This window comes from Chlorocebus sabaeus, chromosome 20, assembly GCF_047675955.1.
Source record: "Chlorocebus sabaeus isolate Y175 chromosome 20, mChlSab1.0.hap1, whole genome shotgun sequence".
In the NCBI taxonomy this organism is placed as follows: Eukaryota; Metazoa; Chordata; class Mammalia; order Primates; family Cercopithecidae; genus Chlorocebus; species Chlorocebus sabaeus.
Window position 1 is genome coordinate 6,953,052 of NC_132923.1, and position 18,566 is coordinate 6,971,617.

At 46.0% G+C, this 18,566-nt stretch overlaps 1 protein-coding gene across 2 annotated transcripts; it reads right to left on the reverse strand.

The window, feature by feature from the left end:
- Window positions 1-9,643: 9,643 nt before the first annotated feature.
- Window positions 9,644-12,108, reverse strand: TSACC (TSSK6 activating cochaperone). 2 transcript variants are annotated; one of them, XM_037997769.2, is made up of 2 exons: window positions 11,926-12,108; window positions 9,644-9,871 (listed from the first exon to the last, which is right to left on the reverse strand). In XM_037997769.2, the coding sequence occupies exons 1-2, from the start codon at window positions 12,083-12,085 to the stop codon at window positions 9,657-9,659; spliced, it is 375 nt and encodes a 124-aa protein (XP_037853697.2). In that variant the 5' UTR covers window positions 12,086-12,108; the 3' UTR covers window positions 9,644-9,656. The 2 variants fall into 2 exon arrangements, with proteins under 2 accessions (XP_037853697.2, XP_037853699.2); XM_037997771.2 differs by having other exon boundaries at window positions 9,684-9,860.
- Window positions 12,109-18,566: the final 6,458 nt, after the last annotated feature.

The following is an 18,566-nucleotide window of genomic DNA, read 5'->3' on the forward strand; positions in this document are numbered from 1 at the left end:
ATGCCAGTCTGCATTCCAGCCTGGGTGACACAGTGAGACCCTATCTCAAAAAAAAAAAAAAAGAAAAAAAAAAAGTTAAAAATATTTGAGTCTATAAAGTAAAAAGTTATCATAGGCTAAGGTTAATTTATTATTAAAGAAATAAATTTAAAAAACACTTTTTTTGTTTCCAATAGGGTTAGACCAAAAAAAAAAAAATGCTTTTAGATACATTTAGTGTAGCCCAAGTATAGTGTTTATAAAGTCTACAGTAGTGTTAACACTCTAGGCCTTCATATTCATACACCACTTACTCACTGACTCATACAATACAACTTCCAGCACTGCAAGCTAATACAACTTCCAGCACTGCAAGCTCCATTCATGGTAAGTGCCTTATACAGGTATACGTTATTTTTTTTCTTTTTCTTTTTTAGACCCTGTCTCACTCAGGCTGGAATGTAGTGGTACCATCTCGGCTCACTGCAGCGTCGACCTCCTGGGCTCTGGTGATCCTGCCACCTCAGTCCCCCAAGTAGCTGGGACTACAGGGGTGTTCGGGAGTGCACCACCATGCCCAGTTAATTTTTCTTAAGACGGGGTTTCGCCATGTTGCCCAGGATGGTCTCAAACTCCTAGGTTCAAACAATCTGCCCACCTCGGCCTCCCAAAATGCTGAGATTACAGGCGTAAGCCACAGCACCCTGCAGGTGTGCCATTTTTTATCTTTTATATTATATTGTTATCGTATCTTTTCTATGTTTAGATACACTTAGATACACAAATACCACTGTGTTACAATTGCCTACAGTATTAGGTACAGTAACATGCTGTACAGGTTTGTAGCCCAGGAGCAACAGGCTATACCATGCAGCCAAGTGTGTAGTAGGCCATGCCATCTAGGTTTGTGTAAGTACACTCTATGATGTTCACACAACAACGAAATTGCCTAATGACACATTTCTCAGACTGTATCCTCGTCATTAAACAAAGCATGACTGTACTTTGTTATGGCAGCCCAAGCTGACTATCAGAGGAGTCAAAGATGGTACCCAGGTGTTTGGTCTGAGCCACTGGTAGAATGGTGGTACCGTGTGCCAAGCTGGGGAGCACTGAGAGAAGAGCAGGTCTGGGAGCCATCGGGTGTTCCATCTGAGATGTCAGGAGGCATCAGATACATGAGCCCAGAGTTCAGGAATGAGGTCCAGGGTAGGGACAGAAATGTGGGCGTCATCAAAGCCTAGCACCGTGACTCAAGCCTGTAATCCCAGCACTTTGGGAGGCCAAGGTGGGTGGATCACCTGAGGTCAGGAGTTCAAGACCAGCCTGGCCAACATGGTGAAACCCCGTCTCTACTAAAACTACAAAAATTAGCCGGGCATGGTGGCACGTGCCTGTAATCCCAGCTACCAGTGGGGCTGAGGCAGGAGGATCGCTCAAACTTGGGAGGCAGAGGTTGCAGTGAGCTGAGATCACGCCACTGCACTCCAGCCTGGGCAACAGAGCAAGACTGTGTCTGGAAAAAAAAAGAAAGAAAGAAAGAAAAGAAAAGAAATGTGGAAATGTGGGCATCATCAGTGTGGAGCTGGCATTTAGTCATGTTCTGGGTGAGGGCAGTTTGAAAGCAAGTAGAGAGAGAGGGACAGGAAAAGAGGGGGATCCCAATTGAGCTGGGAGGTCTAGGCTGCAGTGAGCTGTGGTTGCATGATGATGGCACTCCAACCTGGGTGATGCATCAAGACCCTGTCTCAAAAAAAAAAAAAAAAAAAAAAAAAAGTGCTTTTGAACTGGTAAAATGCTGGTAGAATTTATCAAAACTATTGTTCACAAACCTACTTACCAGACAGATGAGAGTAATAAAGATGGCTCTGCAGAAGTGCTCTGGAAAACATTTTCTGAGCATTTCACATATGGCAACATGAGTTATGAGCTTAAAATCTTTAAATCCTAGTGATGAATTTGGGAGGAAAGTAGCAATGGCTTAAATCTCCCACAGCTTCTCCTAATCTTTTTTTTTTTTTTTTTTTTTTTTGAGAGGGAGTCTGGCTCTGTGGCCCAGGCTGGAGTGCAGTGGCCGGATCTCAGCTCACTGCAAGCTCCGCCTTCCGGGTTCACGCCATTCTCCTGCCTCAGCCTCCCGAGTAGCTGGGACTACAGGCGCCCGCCATCTCGCCCGGCTAGTTTTTTTTTGTTTTTTTTTAGTAGAGACGAGGTTTCACCGGGTTAGCCAGGATGGTCTCGATCTCCTGACCTTGTGATCCACCCGTCTCGGCCTCCCAAAGTGCTGGGATTACAGACTTGAGCCACCGCACCCGGCCAGCTTCTCCTAATCTTAAAGGATCCTTATAACATACCATATAGGAAGATGCAGTGCAACTGAAAATACTCAGAAAATATTTCTGTTTCTTGAAGCATGCATACCAGCCGCTAAAGAGGAAAGTAACTTCCAAACAGAAAGAAATTGCAAAGATAAGTTAGCCTCTTGCTGCTCCTGGAGAAGAGACAGCCTGAGTGGAGAGTGAGCAATCTGGGAGAGGGGGAAGCCTGGGAAACAGCCAGCTCACCTTTCAGAGACAAAGAGATGGGCCATGCCTCTGCTGTGCCAATTCCAGGAAAATGCACTTCTAAAGACTTGGGTGAGCCTGCTGTCATGGAGACCACCAGATTGAAGGGCTGAGGGTCCAGCCCGGCCCTGGACAGGTGACACTTTTCACTCTTCCTGAAACACAGGGCACTTGGCCTCTGATGTCTTTCCCTTGGCTTGGCAACCCCTTTTTCCACCTGCCTCCAACTCATTCTCCAAGTCTCCTGCCCACCTTGGGGAACCTTCCCCCAACACCAACTCCTGTGCCCTCTCTCTGGGTATAGACTCCTTAAGTAGGAGCTTATAGTACAGTGGAAAGAGCAGAGTTTTAGAGTCAAAAAGACCTGGATATCAATCTTGCTTCTGCTCAAACAAACTGGATGACCTTGAACTAATTACTTAACCTCTCTGGGCCTCAATCTCTGTTTATTAAAATGGGGATGCCACTATGAGGTCAATCAGGTGGTTGTGATTCTAAGATGCTGTGTATCCAGTACCCAGGACAGAATAAACAATGAACAGAGCTATTATCACTTTATTATTACGAAGTATTGTAATGAATTGTTTATGTATCTTTTTGGGTAGACTATGAACCCCTCAAGGGCAAGGGCCCTGTCTCATTGACCTCTATCTAGTGCCCAGCACAATGCCAGATGGAAGTAGGTGCTCAGGGAGTATCTGTAGAATGCATACATGAATGAAGCAACTGGTGGGGGGTGCAGAACCACACCATCAGGTCCCCAGTTCTTCCATGATCATTTTACTTATTTATTTAGAGACTGTGTCTTGCTCTGTCGCCCAGGCCTGGAGTACAATGGCATGGTCGCAACCTCCACATCCCAGATTCAAGCCATTCTCCTGCCTCAGCTTCCCAAGTAGCTGGGATTACAGGTGCCCACTACCATACCTAGCCGATTTTTTTTTTTTTTTTTTTTTGCATTTTTAGTAGAGACGTCGTTTAACCATGTTGGCCAGGCTGGTCTCAAACTCCTGACCTCGAGTGATCCATCTGCCTTGGCCTCCCAAAGTGCTGTGATTACAGGCATGAACCACCACGCCCGGCCCTCCATGATCATTTTAGAACATCCTTCCTCCCTCTGATTCCTACAGATGCTGGAGAGCCAGTCTGTGGTCAAGGTGTCGCTGGAAGCCTCGGTCAGCCTCCACTCGTCTTTGCAATTCACATACACCACACACAACCCCACACTCCCCAAGACCTCACCCCCTCCAGCCACCAAATCCCTTCGGACAGAAGCAGGCAGGCCCATCTCCAGCGGGGAACTGAGAAGACCCCTCCCCAACGCAGCCTGTTCCTCCCTCCAGGTTGAAAGAGTCATTTTCCAGGCTCTGCACTTGTTCAGGCTGTTACCTACATGCTGCTTCTGCTAAAACAGAACTCCGCCTGCAAGGCGCACCTCAAATGTGATTCATTTAGGAAACGACCCCTGTCTTTGGACTCCTTGCTGCATTTTCCCCCCGAATTAGAGCACAGGGCACCCCACTGGGATTTATACTTTCACCCCTTTCTCTGGACGGGGGTGCCTTGAGGTGACACCCCCTCACCCCTGCCCCTCATACTGGGCATAGCATGGTCCCTATTCCCAATTCCTGAATGAAATATCTCCTTGAACGAAGTCGTAGCCTTGACTCCACCCAAGGGAAGCGTCACCCAACGTTGCTGGGGGTCCTACGCAGATTCCCTCCCACAGCCAGGGTCCTCCCCTGCCCTTCCCTGCTGGGCTCCTCCCCCTCCGGCTCTCACTGGCGGGCTCACTAGTCCTGAGTCAGCCCGCCACCTAGCGGCGGAGCGAAGTCCACGCCCTACTCTGTCGGCCAAACACCTCACCCTAGGCTTTCAGCCAAATAGTTCATTCAGGTATAGAGAGCAGGGACTAGCGGCTGCAGCTCAGCCCACAGCCTGTGAGCTGGGGGAGGGAGCAGGGCAGGGAAGGGTACGTCCTCCCTCTCCAACACCACTGGTGGCCGAGGGGAAGGGGTGCCCCCCACTGCCTTGACTGGGCTGTGCTCCCTGGCTGGCTGTTTCCTCTTAGCCTCCCTTTCTTCTCAGCCGGATTAATTTGTAAACAATATTATCCTTCCCACTTATCCATTCAATAAGTATTTATTTATTTAAATATTTAATTTTGGGCAAGCAAGGCGGCTCATGCCTGTAACCCCACACCGTGGGAGGCCAAGTTGGGAGGATCACTTGAGGCCAAGAGTTTAAGACCAGCCTGGGAAACATAGGGAGATCCTGTCTCTGTAAAAAAGTGAAAAAAATTAGCCGAGCATAGTGGCGCGTGCCTTTAGTCCCAGTTACTCGGGAGGCTGAGGCTGGAGGATCATATGAGCCCAGGAGACTGAGGCTGAACTGAGCTATGAACGCACCACTGCACTCCAGCCTGGGTGACAGAGTGAGACACTGTCTCAAATATGTATGTATTTAATTTTATTAGTCAAATAGGTAGCAAATACTTAGAGTGACAGCTATGTGACAGGCACTGTTCTGTGCACTGGTTATACAGCAATGGAAAAAAAAAATGTCAAGAACGGGGGAAAAACACTGATTTTTTTCACTAGTGTGAAACTTTTAAAAAATTGTATTGTTTCAGGAGGGGTGTGGAGGCTCACGCCTGTAATCCCAGCACCTTGGGAGGCCCAGGCAGGTGGATCACGAGGTCAGGAGATCAAGACCATCCTGGCTAACATGGTGAAACCCCGGCTCTACTAAAAATACAAAAAAATTAGCCGGGCGTGGTGGCGGGCGCCTGTAGTCCCAGCTGCTCGGGAGGCTGAGGCAGGTGAATGGTGTGAACCCGGGAGGTGGAGCTTGCAGTGAGCCGAGATCGCACCACTGCACTCCAGCCTGGGCGACAGAGCAAGCCTCTGTCTCAAACAAAAAAAAAAAAAACAAAAAAAAAAAATTGAATTGTTTTAAAATGTGTTACTACTTGAAACTGGTAATTTGACTTTACACCAAACTCCTACCAAGTGGTTCGCAAATGTTAGAAGATGAAAAATCTGGCAGGGTGTGGTGGCTCACGCTTGTAATCCCAGCACTTTGGGAGGCTGAGGTGGACGGATCATGAGGTCAGGAGTTCAAGAGCGGCCTGGCCAACATGGTGAAACCCCATCTCTACTAAAAATGTAAAAATTCGCTGGGTGTGGTGGCCCATGCCTGTTATCTCAGCTACTCTAGAGGCTGAGGTAGGAGAATCGCTTGAAACTGGGAGGTGGAGTTTGCAGTAAGCTGAGATCGTGCCATTGCACTTCAGCCCAGGCAACAAGAGCAAAACTCTATTTCAAAAAGAAAAAAAAAAGACAAAAGAAGAAAGAAAAATCCCAGATCATGTTTCCAGGAAGGGAAGAGATGGGCTAGGTGTTGGAGCAGGACCCAACAGGATGTCTTGGGGAGGATGCTCCCTGGAGCATGCCTGGAGAACCCCTGCCAGCTTCCTGAATCTCCCCTTCCAAATTCCATTTCTCCCAAACTCTGAACACACCTGGATCTCTGGACTCAGTTAGCAGTGCTGCATCTGAGATGGGCAATAAACAGGCAGGTTTGGATGAAAACTGCAGGAGGGTGTTAAAGGAACTGGGCTGCTTGATCTGGAGAAGAGGGGCCTAGGTTGGGAGGGGGAGCAAAATTGGTCCCTGCCTTTCCTACGAAATTGGCTTACTAAGGGCTTGGAGAAAGATGTGGGAGTCACACCCAGGTCCAGGTACAGGAAGAGCCTTCTCACCTAGACCTGCTGCCCTGGGAGGGGGCTGGCCCTCCTGAGGCTAGGCTGATAGCCGGGTGACTCCTGGCAGGAGAATCATGGACCCAGAGGGGTAGGAAACCTAAAGCACACTCACCAGAACCCCTGGGTAACATTTTATTCTACTTGCTTTTTTACATAACTAAACATCTATCCATTAATCCATTTTATTTTTGTATGTATTTCAGAGTGAATTGCAGATGTCAGTATACTTCACCCCTAAGACCTTCTGTATGAGTAGCATTAAGTACAGTTTAGTATTTGTTTACAGTTTTTTAAGGTAAAATTTATATCCAGTAGGCCTGGTGCAGTGGCTCACACCTGTAATCCCAACACTTTGGGAGGCTGAGGCAGGCGGATCACATGAGGCCAGGAGTTCAAGACTAGCCTGGCCAACATAGCAAAACTCCGTCTCTACTGAAAATACAAAAATTAGCCAGGCATGGTGGAGGGCACCTGTAATCCCAGCTACTCAGGTGGCTGAGGCATGAGAATTGCTTGAACCCGGGAGGCAGACGTAGAAGTGAGTGGAGATTGCACCACTGCGCTCCAGCCTGGTGACAGAGAAAAAAAAAAGTGTATATCCAGTGAAATGCACAAATCTTAAGGGTACCGTTTGATGAATTTTAATAAATGCATAAACCTGTATAACCCAAGCCACTATATCAAAATATAAAACCATCAACCTATAGTTTCCTATGCCCCTTCTGTCAATCCCTATTCCCACTCCTCCCACAATGGCCACCACTGTTTTTAGTTTTATCTACCATATATTAATATTGCCTGTACTAGAACTTCAAATAAATGGAATGGTACGATGTGTATTCTTTTTTTTTTTTTGAGATGAAGTCTCGCTCTTGTCCCCCAGGCTGGAGTGCGATGGCACAATCTCAGCTCACTGCAACCTCTGCCTCCTGGGTTCAAGCAATTCTCTTGCCTCAGCCTCCCACGTAGCTGGGATTACAGGTGCCTGCCACCATGCCCAGCTAATTTTTGTATTTTTAGTAGAGACAGGGTTTCACCATGTTAGCCAGGCTGGTCTTGAACTCCTGACCTCAGGTGATCCACCCGCCTCGGCCTCCCAAAGGGCTGGGATTACAGGCATGAGCCTGGCCAATTTCTGCCCGGTCAATGTGTATTCTTTCGTGTAAGACTCCTTTTACTCAATGTAATGTTTTTGAGATACTTTCACACTGTTGCATTTATGAGTCCTTTGTTCTATTTTATTGCTAAGTAGCGTTCAATTGCATGAATGTAAGTTTATTCTAACCTTTTTATCATTATGAAATGTCTCTTATTTGTGACAGTACAGTTTGTCTTAAAGTTTGCTCTATGTTCTCTGATATTAATATAGCCATTCCAGTCATCCTCTGATTACCCTTGGCCTACTGTATCTTTTTCCATCCATTTACTTTCACCTAAATGTTTTTATATTTAAAGTATGTCTCTAATCAGACTGACTCCTGAGGGTTTTTTTGGTTTTTTTTTTTTCCACAATTCTAGCAAGATTTGATAGCCTCTTTTTACCAAATAGGGTAAGATATTCTAGGCTTATCTTGTATTTTTTTTCCTGCCTGAGACCTGAAAATAGTCATTTCTTCAGGATCCTTCCTTCATTTCTTGAAAAAAGTGGTATTTAGAGACTATAATCTGTGTGCTAGAGGTATTGTTGCTACCAAGTTAATTACTGTTTGAAGGCCTTCTCAGTGAGCATGACTTTTTGGCAGGGTCTAATTTTTTTGCATGTGATGTCTAATTGTTCCAATACTATTTGTTGAAAAGACTATCCCTTCTCCTTTGGATTGTCTTTGCTCCTTTGTCAAAGATCAGTTGTCTATATTTGTGTGAATTTTTTCAAGAGCTGTGTATTCTGTTCCATTGGTATATGCCTATTCTTCCATCAGTATCACACTGTCTTGATTAGTGTAGCTTTATATTAAGTCTTGAAGTTGGGTAGCATCAGTCCTTTCAACTTTCATTCTCCCTCCACATCAAAACGTTTTGCCCATAGCGTTTCTACTATCTTATGTGTGTCTCATCACAACCTGGATGCTGACAATGGCTTTCCAGACTTTCTTTTTTTTTTTTTTTTTTTGACAGGGAGTCTCACTCTGTTGCCCAGGCTGGAGTGCAGTGGCACAATCTCAGTTCACTGCAGCCTCCACCTCCTGGGTTCAAGAGATTTTCCTGCCTTAGTCCTTAGCCCCCAGAGTAGCTGGGATTACAAGCGCGTGCCACTACGCTTGGATAATTTTTGTATTTTTTAGTAGAGACAGGGTTTCACCATGTTGGCCAGGCTTGTCTGTAACTCCTGACCTCAAGTGATCTGCCTGCCTCAGCCTCCCAAAGTGCTGGGAATACAAGTGTGAGCCACTGCACCCAGCCACTCTCCAGACCTTCTAAAAGCTGCCATCAGAATAATTCTGCAGGAAAAGCTGACTTGCCTCAGCTCCTCTACATTCTACTTCACACTCTATATTCTGGGGGAAAAAACTCTTCCCCTTATTTACGATGACTCATTCTCCTACTGATACGGTTTGGATATGTGTCCCCACCCAATCTCATATTGAAACGTAATCTCCAGTGTTAGAGGTGGGGCCTGGTAGGAGGTGTTTGGATCACAGGGATAGATCCCTCATGAATGTCTTAGCACCATCCCCTTGGTGATGAGTGAGTTCTTACTCTAAGTTCACATAAGATCTGCTTGGTTAAAAGTGTGTGGTACTTCTCTTTCTCACTTACTCTCTTGCTCCCTCTCTTGCTATGTGACATGCTGCTCATCTTTGCCTGATGCAAAGCTCCCTGAGGCTCTCATCAGAAGCAGATGTGGCACACACAGCCTGCAGAACCAAACCATGAGCCAAAATGAACATATTTTCTCTACAAATCACCCAACTTTAGGTATTTATTTATAGCAATGCAAGAACTGACTAATACATCTACCTCTAGGTCTTTGTCTAAGCTTCCCAACTGATATGGACCTACCTGACTTCATCTGTCCATGCCACCCAACCCCTCCCTTCTTCAAGTGGCATCATAAAGCCACATTCTCCAGCAAGATTCTAAAATTGGTCCAGTTGTATCCTAGTAACCTCCAATGTTATTTCTTAACCTCCATCCCCTTTCAGAATACCACTACATTTTGCAATGAATTGTCTGCCTCCTTAGACAGTAATTCCCCCAAACTCCTTTGTACAATGCTTTGAACTCAATGAGCACTTATTATGAACCTGTGAACAAATTAACCATATGTAGAATACATATACCCAGATTCCAACAAGGGTTTACTGGGAAGACGGAGGGAAAAAAACACAGTAACTTTGTTCCACAATTCATTTACTGAATTGGGGCAGGTGATTTAACAATGGATTAGGAGATAAGGCTGGGAGAGAAGAGTTATTGCTTCCCCTCCCAGGAGCCAGTTGTGTCACGGATGCCTGTAAATGTTCCAAAATAGCCATCTGTTGTTGGGCGAGCTGGGTCTGAAGCTGGAGGTTGGCATACATACATTCCAGGAGTCCTAGGCATTCCTTGGGCTTGTGATCAACTCCAGAAGGAAAAGCAATGGAGGTGCAAGGAAACAAAGGAGAGAGATTTGGTAATTGTACTGAGGGTAGAAGGACCCTAATAAAATGACCTCTCCAATCTTTCCAGGCACAACCCAACTCAGACATACCTTTGCCCAGCTGTCACCTCCCAGTGAGGCATACCTGGCTATCCTATTTTAATTTGAAATCAATCATTGGAACTTATACCTCTCTCCCTTGTTTTACTTTTCCCATAATATTTATGGTCATATTGCATATTTTATAATTACTTAATTTTTGTCTAAGTTCCTCTTCTAGAATGTAAGCTCCAGGAAGGCAAGGATTTTTATCTGATTGATTCACTACTTTAACCCAGCACCTAGAAAAATGCCCGGCGCATAACAAATATTTGATAAGTGAATGAAATGGTCTGGGAGGGAGGCCTAACTTCCCTAGAGCTCATGGGATACCTCAGCCTCCTCTGTTACCTGACATAGTGTCTCACTGACCTAAAGTTCCCTAACTTCAACCATTCTTGCTGCATCGGTCCATTCTTTTTTTTTTTTTTTTTTGGAGACGGAGTTTCACTTGTTACCCAGTACAATGGTATGACCTCGGCTCACTGCAACCTCCACCTCCTGGGTTCAAGCAATTCTCCTGCCTCAACTTCCTGAGTAGCTGGGATTACAGGCATGTGCCACCATGTCTGGCTAATTTTTGTATCATTAGTAGAGATGAGGTTTCACCATGTTGTGGAGGCTGGTCTTGAACTCCTGACCTCAGGTGATCTGCCCGCCCTGGCCTTCCAAGGTGCTGGTATTACAAGCGTGAGCCACTGCACCTGGCCAGTCCATTCTTTTTCTAATAATTTTCTTTTTCTTTTCTTTTTTTTTTTTTCAATGGAGCCTTGCTCCGTCTCCCAGGCTGTAGTGCAGCAGCACAATCCCAGCTCACTGCAACCTCCACCTCCCGGTTCAAGCAATTCTCCTGCCTCAGTCTCCCAAGTAGCTGGGATTACAGGCAGGTGCCACCATGCCCAGCTAATTTTTGTATTTTTAGTAGAGACGGGGTTTCACCATGTTGGTGAGGCTGGTCTCAAACTCCTGACCTCAGGTGATCTGCCCGCCTCGGCCTCCCAAAGTGCTGGGATTACAGGCATGAGCCACCACGCCCCTCCAGTCCATTCTTTTTTTTTTTTTTTTTTTCTGAGACGGAGTTTCACTCTTGTTGCCCAGGCAGGAGTACAATGGCCCAGTCTTGGCTCACTGCAACCTCCGCCTCCTGGGTTCAAGCGATTCTCCTGCCTCAGCCTCCCGAGTAACTGAGATTTCAGGCATCTGCCACCACACCCAGCTAATTTTTGTATTTTTAGTAGAGATGAGGTTTCACCATGTTGGTCAGGCTGGTCTCGAACTCCTGACCTCAGGCAATCCACCTGCCTCAGCCTCCCAAAGTGCTGGGATTACAGGCATGAGCCATTGTGCCCAGCTACTTTTTCTAATATTTTAAACTACACTATACACAGCCAGTTAACTTTGGTAATTATATTATCTGCTGTTTGTATTTTTATCAGTCTTGACTTCTTCATTGGACTCTGAGGTCTTCAAAAACAGGGGTTATGACTGTCTAGTTAGTGCCCTGTTTGGTTCCCCATAGCTATGTCAAATACCCACTGACCTCCCCAGGGGAAGATGAATGATGAAAATTCAAAGAACCTGAGACTGAGCTAATAGTTTCCTTCTCTGGCCACCGTTTTTTAAAATTTTACCTTCCCAAGTGAACAGGGGTAAACCTGGCCATCTTTTAACTAAAATTACCAGTAAGCAATGAGGGGTTCACTTCACTCCTGCCTAGTCTAGCAAAGGTGCTAACAAGCAAGGAAACAATACAAGTTGGTAGAACTGGGAGGATGATGAAATCAATGAAACTAAATAATCAATAAGCTACCATGGAAAAATCTATAGATGCCTAACATAGATTTGGCTCTTGATCAATAGGTGACAGCTCAAGCCACCTCCTCCATGCAACCCCTCCCCCTGCTGAGTCCATTAGAAAACGCTCCCTACATACTTACCTGAGGGCAGCTTTGTTGTCTGGATGTTCAGAAAAGTGGCTGGTGGGGAACTTGCTTGAAGATTAATATAGCTGGGGGAGGGTTTTGCTCTACAAAGAGGCACAGCATTAGCTTCCTCTTTGGCTGGAACTAAATCAGAGGTAACTAAATCAGAGCTCATTCCAACAAGGGACAGCCATTCTAATTAGATCCCTGCACCTGGTCCATGAAAGCAGGTGCCCAGGCCCTGCCTTGAATATGTTACATATCAGAAAGACACATAAAACAAAAAGGAAATAATAATAGGATTAAGAGAAACCAAGCAGGAGTGGGATAAGCTAAAATCTAATTTGTTTACAAGTTCTTACTGATACACACTACATGCTTGCGACTATACTAAATCCTAGCGAGTACATGAGATACGTTAAGACGTGGTTTCTGGTCGGGCGCGGTGGCTCAAGCCTGTAATCCCAGCACTTTGGGAGGCCGAGACGGGCGGATCACGAGGTCAGGAGATCGAGACCATCCTGGCTAACACAGTGAAACCCCGTCTCTACTAAAAACACAAAAAACTAGCCGGGCGAGGTGGCGGGCGCCTGTAGTCCCCGCTACTCGGGAGGCTGAGGCAGGAGAATGGCGTAAACCCGGGAGGCGGAGCTTGCAGTGAGCTGAGATCTGGCCACTGCACTCCAGCCCGGGTGACAGAGCAAGACTCCGTCTCAAAAAAAAAAAAAAAAAAAAAAAAAAAAGACGTGGTTTCTTAGATGCTTATTATCTAGTTAGGAAGACAAATCGCAGGTGAAACAGTGATCTAACAAGACGAGGACATAAACAATGAGTCTGATAGTCTGGGGTGAAAATAAAAGCCTTTTATCTGTTTAGTTATACTATGTGATTACACGTAAAGGTGAATTTTTTTTTTTTTTTTTTTTTTGAGACGGAGTCTTGCTCTGTCACCCAGGCTGGAGTTCAGTGGCACAATCTCGGCTCACTGCAAGCTCCGCCTCGGGTTCATGCCATTCTCCTGCCTCAGCCTCCCAAGTAGCTGGGACTACAGGCGCCCGCCACCATGCCCGGCTAATTTTTTTCTATTTTTAGTAGAGACAAGGTTTCAGCGTGTTAACCAGGATGGTCTCGATCTCCTGACCTCGTGATCCGCCCGTCTCGGCCTCCCAAAGTGCTGGGGGATTACAGGTGTGAGCCACCGCGCCCGGCCAAGGTGAATGTTTCTTAAAAGGGAGAAGAGATCAATATGAGTACTGAGAGAACTCTACCTGCCTTCTGGTAGAGGATATTCACTAAATCTTAAAAACTTGAGAAGTGGCTGGGCACAGTGGCTCATGCTTGTAATCCCAGCACTTTGGGAGGCCGAGGCGGGCAGATCACCTGAGGTCAGGAGTTCAAAAAGTAGCCTGACCAACATGGTAAAACTCCATCTCTCCTAAAAATACAAAATTAGCCAGGCATGGTGGTGGGTACCTATAATCCCAGCTACTTGGGAGGCTGAGGCAGGAGAATCGCTTGAACCCAGGAGGCAGAGATTGCAGCGAGCCAAGACGCCACTGTACTCCAGCCTGGGCAACAAGAGTGAAATTCCTTCTCAAAAAAAACAAAACAACAACAACAAAAAGCTTGAGAAGCCAGGCTATACTGGTAAGACCACAATCAAGCCCCTCTCCCTAACAAGGATTGGCCTGTGACCCAATACAGGCCAATCATGGTATTCCCATTCCCCTTGGCAACTGTGACTGAGCCAAGGGAGGAGGCACATGAGGTAAGTTGGGCCAGAGTCATTCCCTGGGATCAATATATGGATTCCGTGTCTAAGAAATTTACTTTCTTCTGATCTCCTATTCTGAGAAAATGTATAGTTGGGCCCAATGAAAGCTATTTGGCTAGTACACCATGAGAAGTGGATAAAAGCAAGAGATCAGAGACAAGAAAAAGCATAGGAGATAGATGGATATACAGACACCAAGAGGTACTGAATCTCCAGTTTTAGTCCCTGAGGCCCTGGTTTTTGCCACTCTTCTTCCCATTATTCTGTGGGCTACTTCAGCATCTCTCCCAACTGCACAACCCCTGAATTGCCTTTTTGACTTAAAGAAGTTTGAGTACAACTCAACTCTCATATTAACATAATCACATCTGGACATATTGTATCTGAGGTGAGAGTAGGAAATGCCAATAGAAGTGCCTAGAAAAACAGCCAGAGAACTGGCACTGGAGCTCAAGTGAAAAGTCAAACTGCCAGGCCAGCCCCAAAAAGAGGATAAAGAAGCTACAAAAATACATTAGCTCTCCAAGCTAAAAAACAGAGAGAGAAAAACTGAACCTTCGAGGAACTCCTCCTCAAGAGTCTAGAAGATGAAAAGGAAGTGGCAAAGTAGACAAGGGCAATGGATGGAAAGTCAGACAGCTGGAACTAGGTAAGAGTTAAAAAGGCAAGACAGTAGGGAGACAATAATTCACTGTTATAATGAAATCAAGAAAGGACGGAAAAACAATTCATTTTCATTCACACACATAAGAGATAGCTAAGTGCCTGCTATGTGTCAGTCACTGTGGATACCACAGTTTGCTAAACAGAAGTGGTCACTACTCTGCTGGAACTGACAGTCTTGCTGTGCAGACAGTCATTAGGTGATCAAGCACACACACTATTACACTCCAGTAAGTGCTATGAAAGCAACTGACCTAGTCTGTAGAGCTGGAAAACATGTCCTGAGGAAGTGATATCTCAGCTGGGATCTGAAGGATAAAGAAGGGCCTCTTCATAAAAAACAAGCCTGGTGGCAGAAGTGTGAAAAGTAGGTTGTATGAAGAAAGATGTCTTATTCTTGTTCTTTACTCAGAGGGCAACAGAAGGAATGGCCTGGTAAGAGGAAGAAGTGCTTATATGTGGGTGCCAGGGTGAGATGCTTTCTGTCTGGAAGGTCACTGAGCCTATGAAAACTGAAATCTGTTCTCTGTCAGTCACTCTTGGTGAGGAAAATATGTTTTATTGGTTTTGCTATTTTTCTTTTGCACTGGGTTACTGGGTTTGTGGATTTTCCAAGCTCTACTAGTAGGTCATCCATCTTCTTTTCCCTCCTGCTCCAGAGTCATCAGCTCATTTGATGGTTTGTGCAGAATGTGGTAAGGAGACAGAAGCTGAAACTCAGGTCTCAAGATTCTTCTCAATAATGTGTTAATTTCCATGCAAAATATGTTAATTCCCATGCAAATGCACTTCAAAATAATTTGAGTCCTTCCTAGACATATGAGAATGCATTTTGTTTTTCTTGGAGACGGAGTCTTGCTTTATCACCCAGGGTGGAGTACAGTGGTGTGATCTTGGCTCACTGCAAGCTCCGCCTCCCAGGTTCATGCCATTCTCCTGCCTCAGCCTCCTGAGTAGCTGGGACTACAGGTGCCCGCCACAACGCCCAGCTAATTTTTTGTATTTTTAGTAGAAACGGGGTTTCACAATGTTAGCCAGGATGGTCTCGATCTCCTGACCTCGTGATCCGCCTGCCTCAGCCTTCCAAAGTGCTGGGATTACAGGCGTGAGCCACCGTGCCCGGCCGAGAATGCATTTTATACTGGGTTATAAGGTTTGAAGAATGCTTTACACATTTTTACACAAGGTGGCATGAGAAATTAAAAATTGTTTTTAATTTAAAAAAAAGAGACTGCTTTACATACACTCTATAGTAAAGGAGCTGTATTTCTGACAACGTATGACAGAGGATGAGGGTGGAGAGAGGCCAAAGGAGGCAGAACAGAGGATATGATAATAAAAGGTGCTTTACGTACATTCTCTTATATGTTTCTCACAATGACCCTTTTTTTTTTTTTTTTTTTTTTTCTGTTGAGACAGAATCTCGCTTTGTTGCCCAGACTGGAGCGCAGTGGCCGGATCTCAGCTCACTGCAAGCTCCGCCTCCCGGGTTCCCGCCATTCTCCTGCCTCAGCCTCCCGAGTAGCTGGGACTACAGATGCCCGCCACCTCGCCCAGCTAGGTTTTTGTATTTTTTAGTAGAGACGGGGTTTCACCGTGTTAGCCAGGATGGTCTCGATCTCCTGACCTTGTGATCCGCCCATCTCGGCCTCCCAAAGTGCTGGGATTACAGGCTTGAGCCACCGCGCCCGGCCACAATGACCCTTAAAGTAGAGTCATTGTGGATACCACAGTCTGCTAAACAGATGTGGTCACTACTCTCCTGGAACTGATAGTCTTGCAGTGTAGACAGTCATTAGGTGATCAAGCACACACACTATTACATTTCAGTAAGTGCTATGAGAGTCTTGTGGAACTGGGGAATGTGACCTGAGGAATGTAGATAAAGTAGGTAGCTTTACCTACATTTTACTTGAGGAAACTTAAGTCACGAAATTTGCTCAAGATTCCACAGTTAATATGTGTGAATGAGTAATGTTTTTTTAGTTAGGCCTAGCTTTATACCCTTAGCCCATCCCTTAGTAGCAGTAAATTTAAATGTTTCAATCTGTTGTGGGGTTAACAGTATTTTCTAGTAGAATTGTGAGCATTAAATAAGTGGTAAACTGGCTGGGCGCGATGGCTCACGCCTGTAATCCCACGACTTTGGGAGGCCAAAGTGGGTCGATCACCTGAGGCCAGCAGTTCAAGACCTGGCATAACCCCATCTGTACTAAAAATACAAAAATTAGCCAGGTGTGGTGGCATACACCTGTAATCCCAGCTACTTGGGTGTCTGAGGCACAAGAATCACTTGAATCTAGGAGGCAGAGGTTGCAGTGATCCTAAGTAGGTAAACTGCTTAAGAGGGTCTGGCAAGGCTGGGCGTGGTGGCTCAAGCCTGTAATCCCAGCACTTTGGGAAGCTGAGACAGGTGGATCATGAGGTCAGGAGATCAAGACCATCCTGGCTAACACGGTGAAACCCCGTCTCTACTAAAAAAAAAAAAAAAAAAAAAAAACTAGCCGGGTGAGGTGGCGGGCGCCTGTAGTCCCAGCTACTCGGGAGGCTGAGGTAGAAGAATGGCCTGAACCCGGGAGGCGGAGCTGGCAGTGAGCTGAGATCCGGCCACTGCACTCCAGCCTGGGCGACAGAGCGAGACTCCGTCTCAAAAAACAAACAAAAAAATATGTCCAAGCTATGGAATAGCAGGTCTTTCAGATAATGTATTCCACCTATAGTTAAGTGGATAGGCTCTGGAGTCAGAAGGCCTCAGGCATTTCCCTGGCCACTAATGGAACTGTCCCACTACAACTCAGTATCTGTTCACTCTAGCTAACACCATGTCTTCTAAGATCCTGTACACAATCTTGTTCTAAGTATCAAGAGGAGATACAAAGGAAGAATAATAAATTCATTTAACAAATAATTACTGAGCATCTACTATTTAACAAATCCAGTTCTAGGTTCTGGGAATACAGCAATGCTCCCAATTTAATGGGGAATGCAAAGGAGGTCTTGCTTTTTAAGGGAGGGGAAGCAGGGCCTCCAACACACACCTTTTCTGTTAGGATGACTAGTGTGCTGCTCCATCTGAACACCAACAGGTGTGGTGCCTGGGAAAGAATCATAGCATCAGATGATCAACAATCCATGCTAGTATTTTCACTATGACAATTTCCTAAGTTGTCTCCAGCAGATCTCAGGCTGTTCCAGTCTGCGGAGGAAAAAGTAGGAAACTCTATTTCACGGCCAAACGCGTGACTGTTCTCCTTCACTAGTTTGGAAAACAGTTATTTCTATACCAGTGCTTCCTTTTTTTTCTGGACAAAATAGTAATTTAACCAAAGCCAAACCTTAAACCTCTCTGATGAACGGGCAATTACTTTCCGTGTTCTCACCATGTTTAATTTCCACGGTATGATGTGTCCTTCTCCTATCCCGAATGGTAATTTTAAAACTCTGGCTCCCCATCATCTCTAACTAAGACTGAGGACAGCGGGAGAGGGATGGATGTGGGGAAATAAAATCTCAAAGCACCACAGGGAATACTTTTTTTTTTGTTTTTTTGAGATGAAGTCTCGCTCTGTCGCCAGGCTGAAGTGCAGTGGCGCGATCTAAGCTCACTGCAACCTCCATCTCCAGGGTTCAAGCGATTCTCCTGCCTCAGCCCCCCGAGTAGCTGGGATTATAGGCGCGCGCCACCACGCCCGGCTAATTTTTTTTTTTTTTTTTTTTTTTTTTTTTTTGAGGCGGAGTCTCGCTCTGTCGCCCAGGCTGGAGTGCAGTGGCCAGATCTCGGCTCACTGCAAGCTCCGCCTCCCGGATTTAGGCCATTCTCCTGCCTCAGCCTCCCGAGTAGCTGGGACTACAGGCGCCCACCACCTCGCCCGGCTAGTTTTTTTGTATTTTTTAGTAGAGACGGGGTTTCACCGTGTTAGCCAGGATGGTCTCGAACTCCTGACCTCGTGATCCGCCCGTCTCGGCCTCCCAAAGTGCTGGGATTACAGGCTTGAGCCACCGCGCCCGGCCTAATTTTTGTATTTTTATTAGAGATGGGGTTTCACCATATCGGCCACGCTGGTCTCGAACTCCTGACCTCAGGTGATCCACCCGCCTCGGCCTCCCAAAGTGCTGGGATTACAGGCGTGAGCCACAGCGTCCGGCGGAAATACTTGGGAAAATATTTTAGATAGGATAACTTAAGGAAACGCAAGCCATCACCCTCCGGTACTGCTCA

Bases quoted from the DNA above. Each gene is read 5' to 3' on its own strand.
- TSACC (XM_037997769.2), bottom strand. From the start codon at position 12,085: ATGAGCTCTGATTTAGTTACCTCTGATTTAGTTCCAGCCAAAGAGGAA. The intron at 9,872-11,925 runs GTAAGTATGTAG...TTCCTTCTGGAG, and splicing joins GACAACAAAGCTGCCCTCAG to TTGATCACAAGCCCAAGGAA.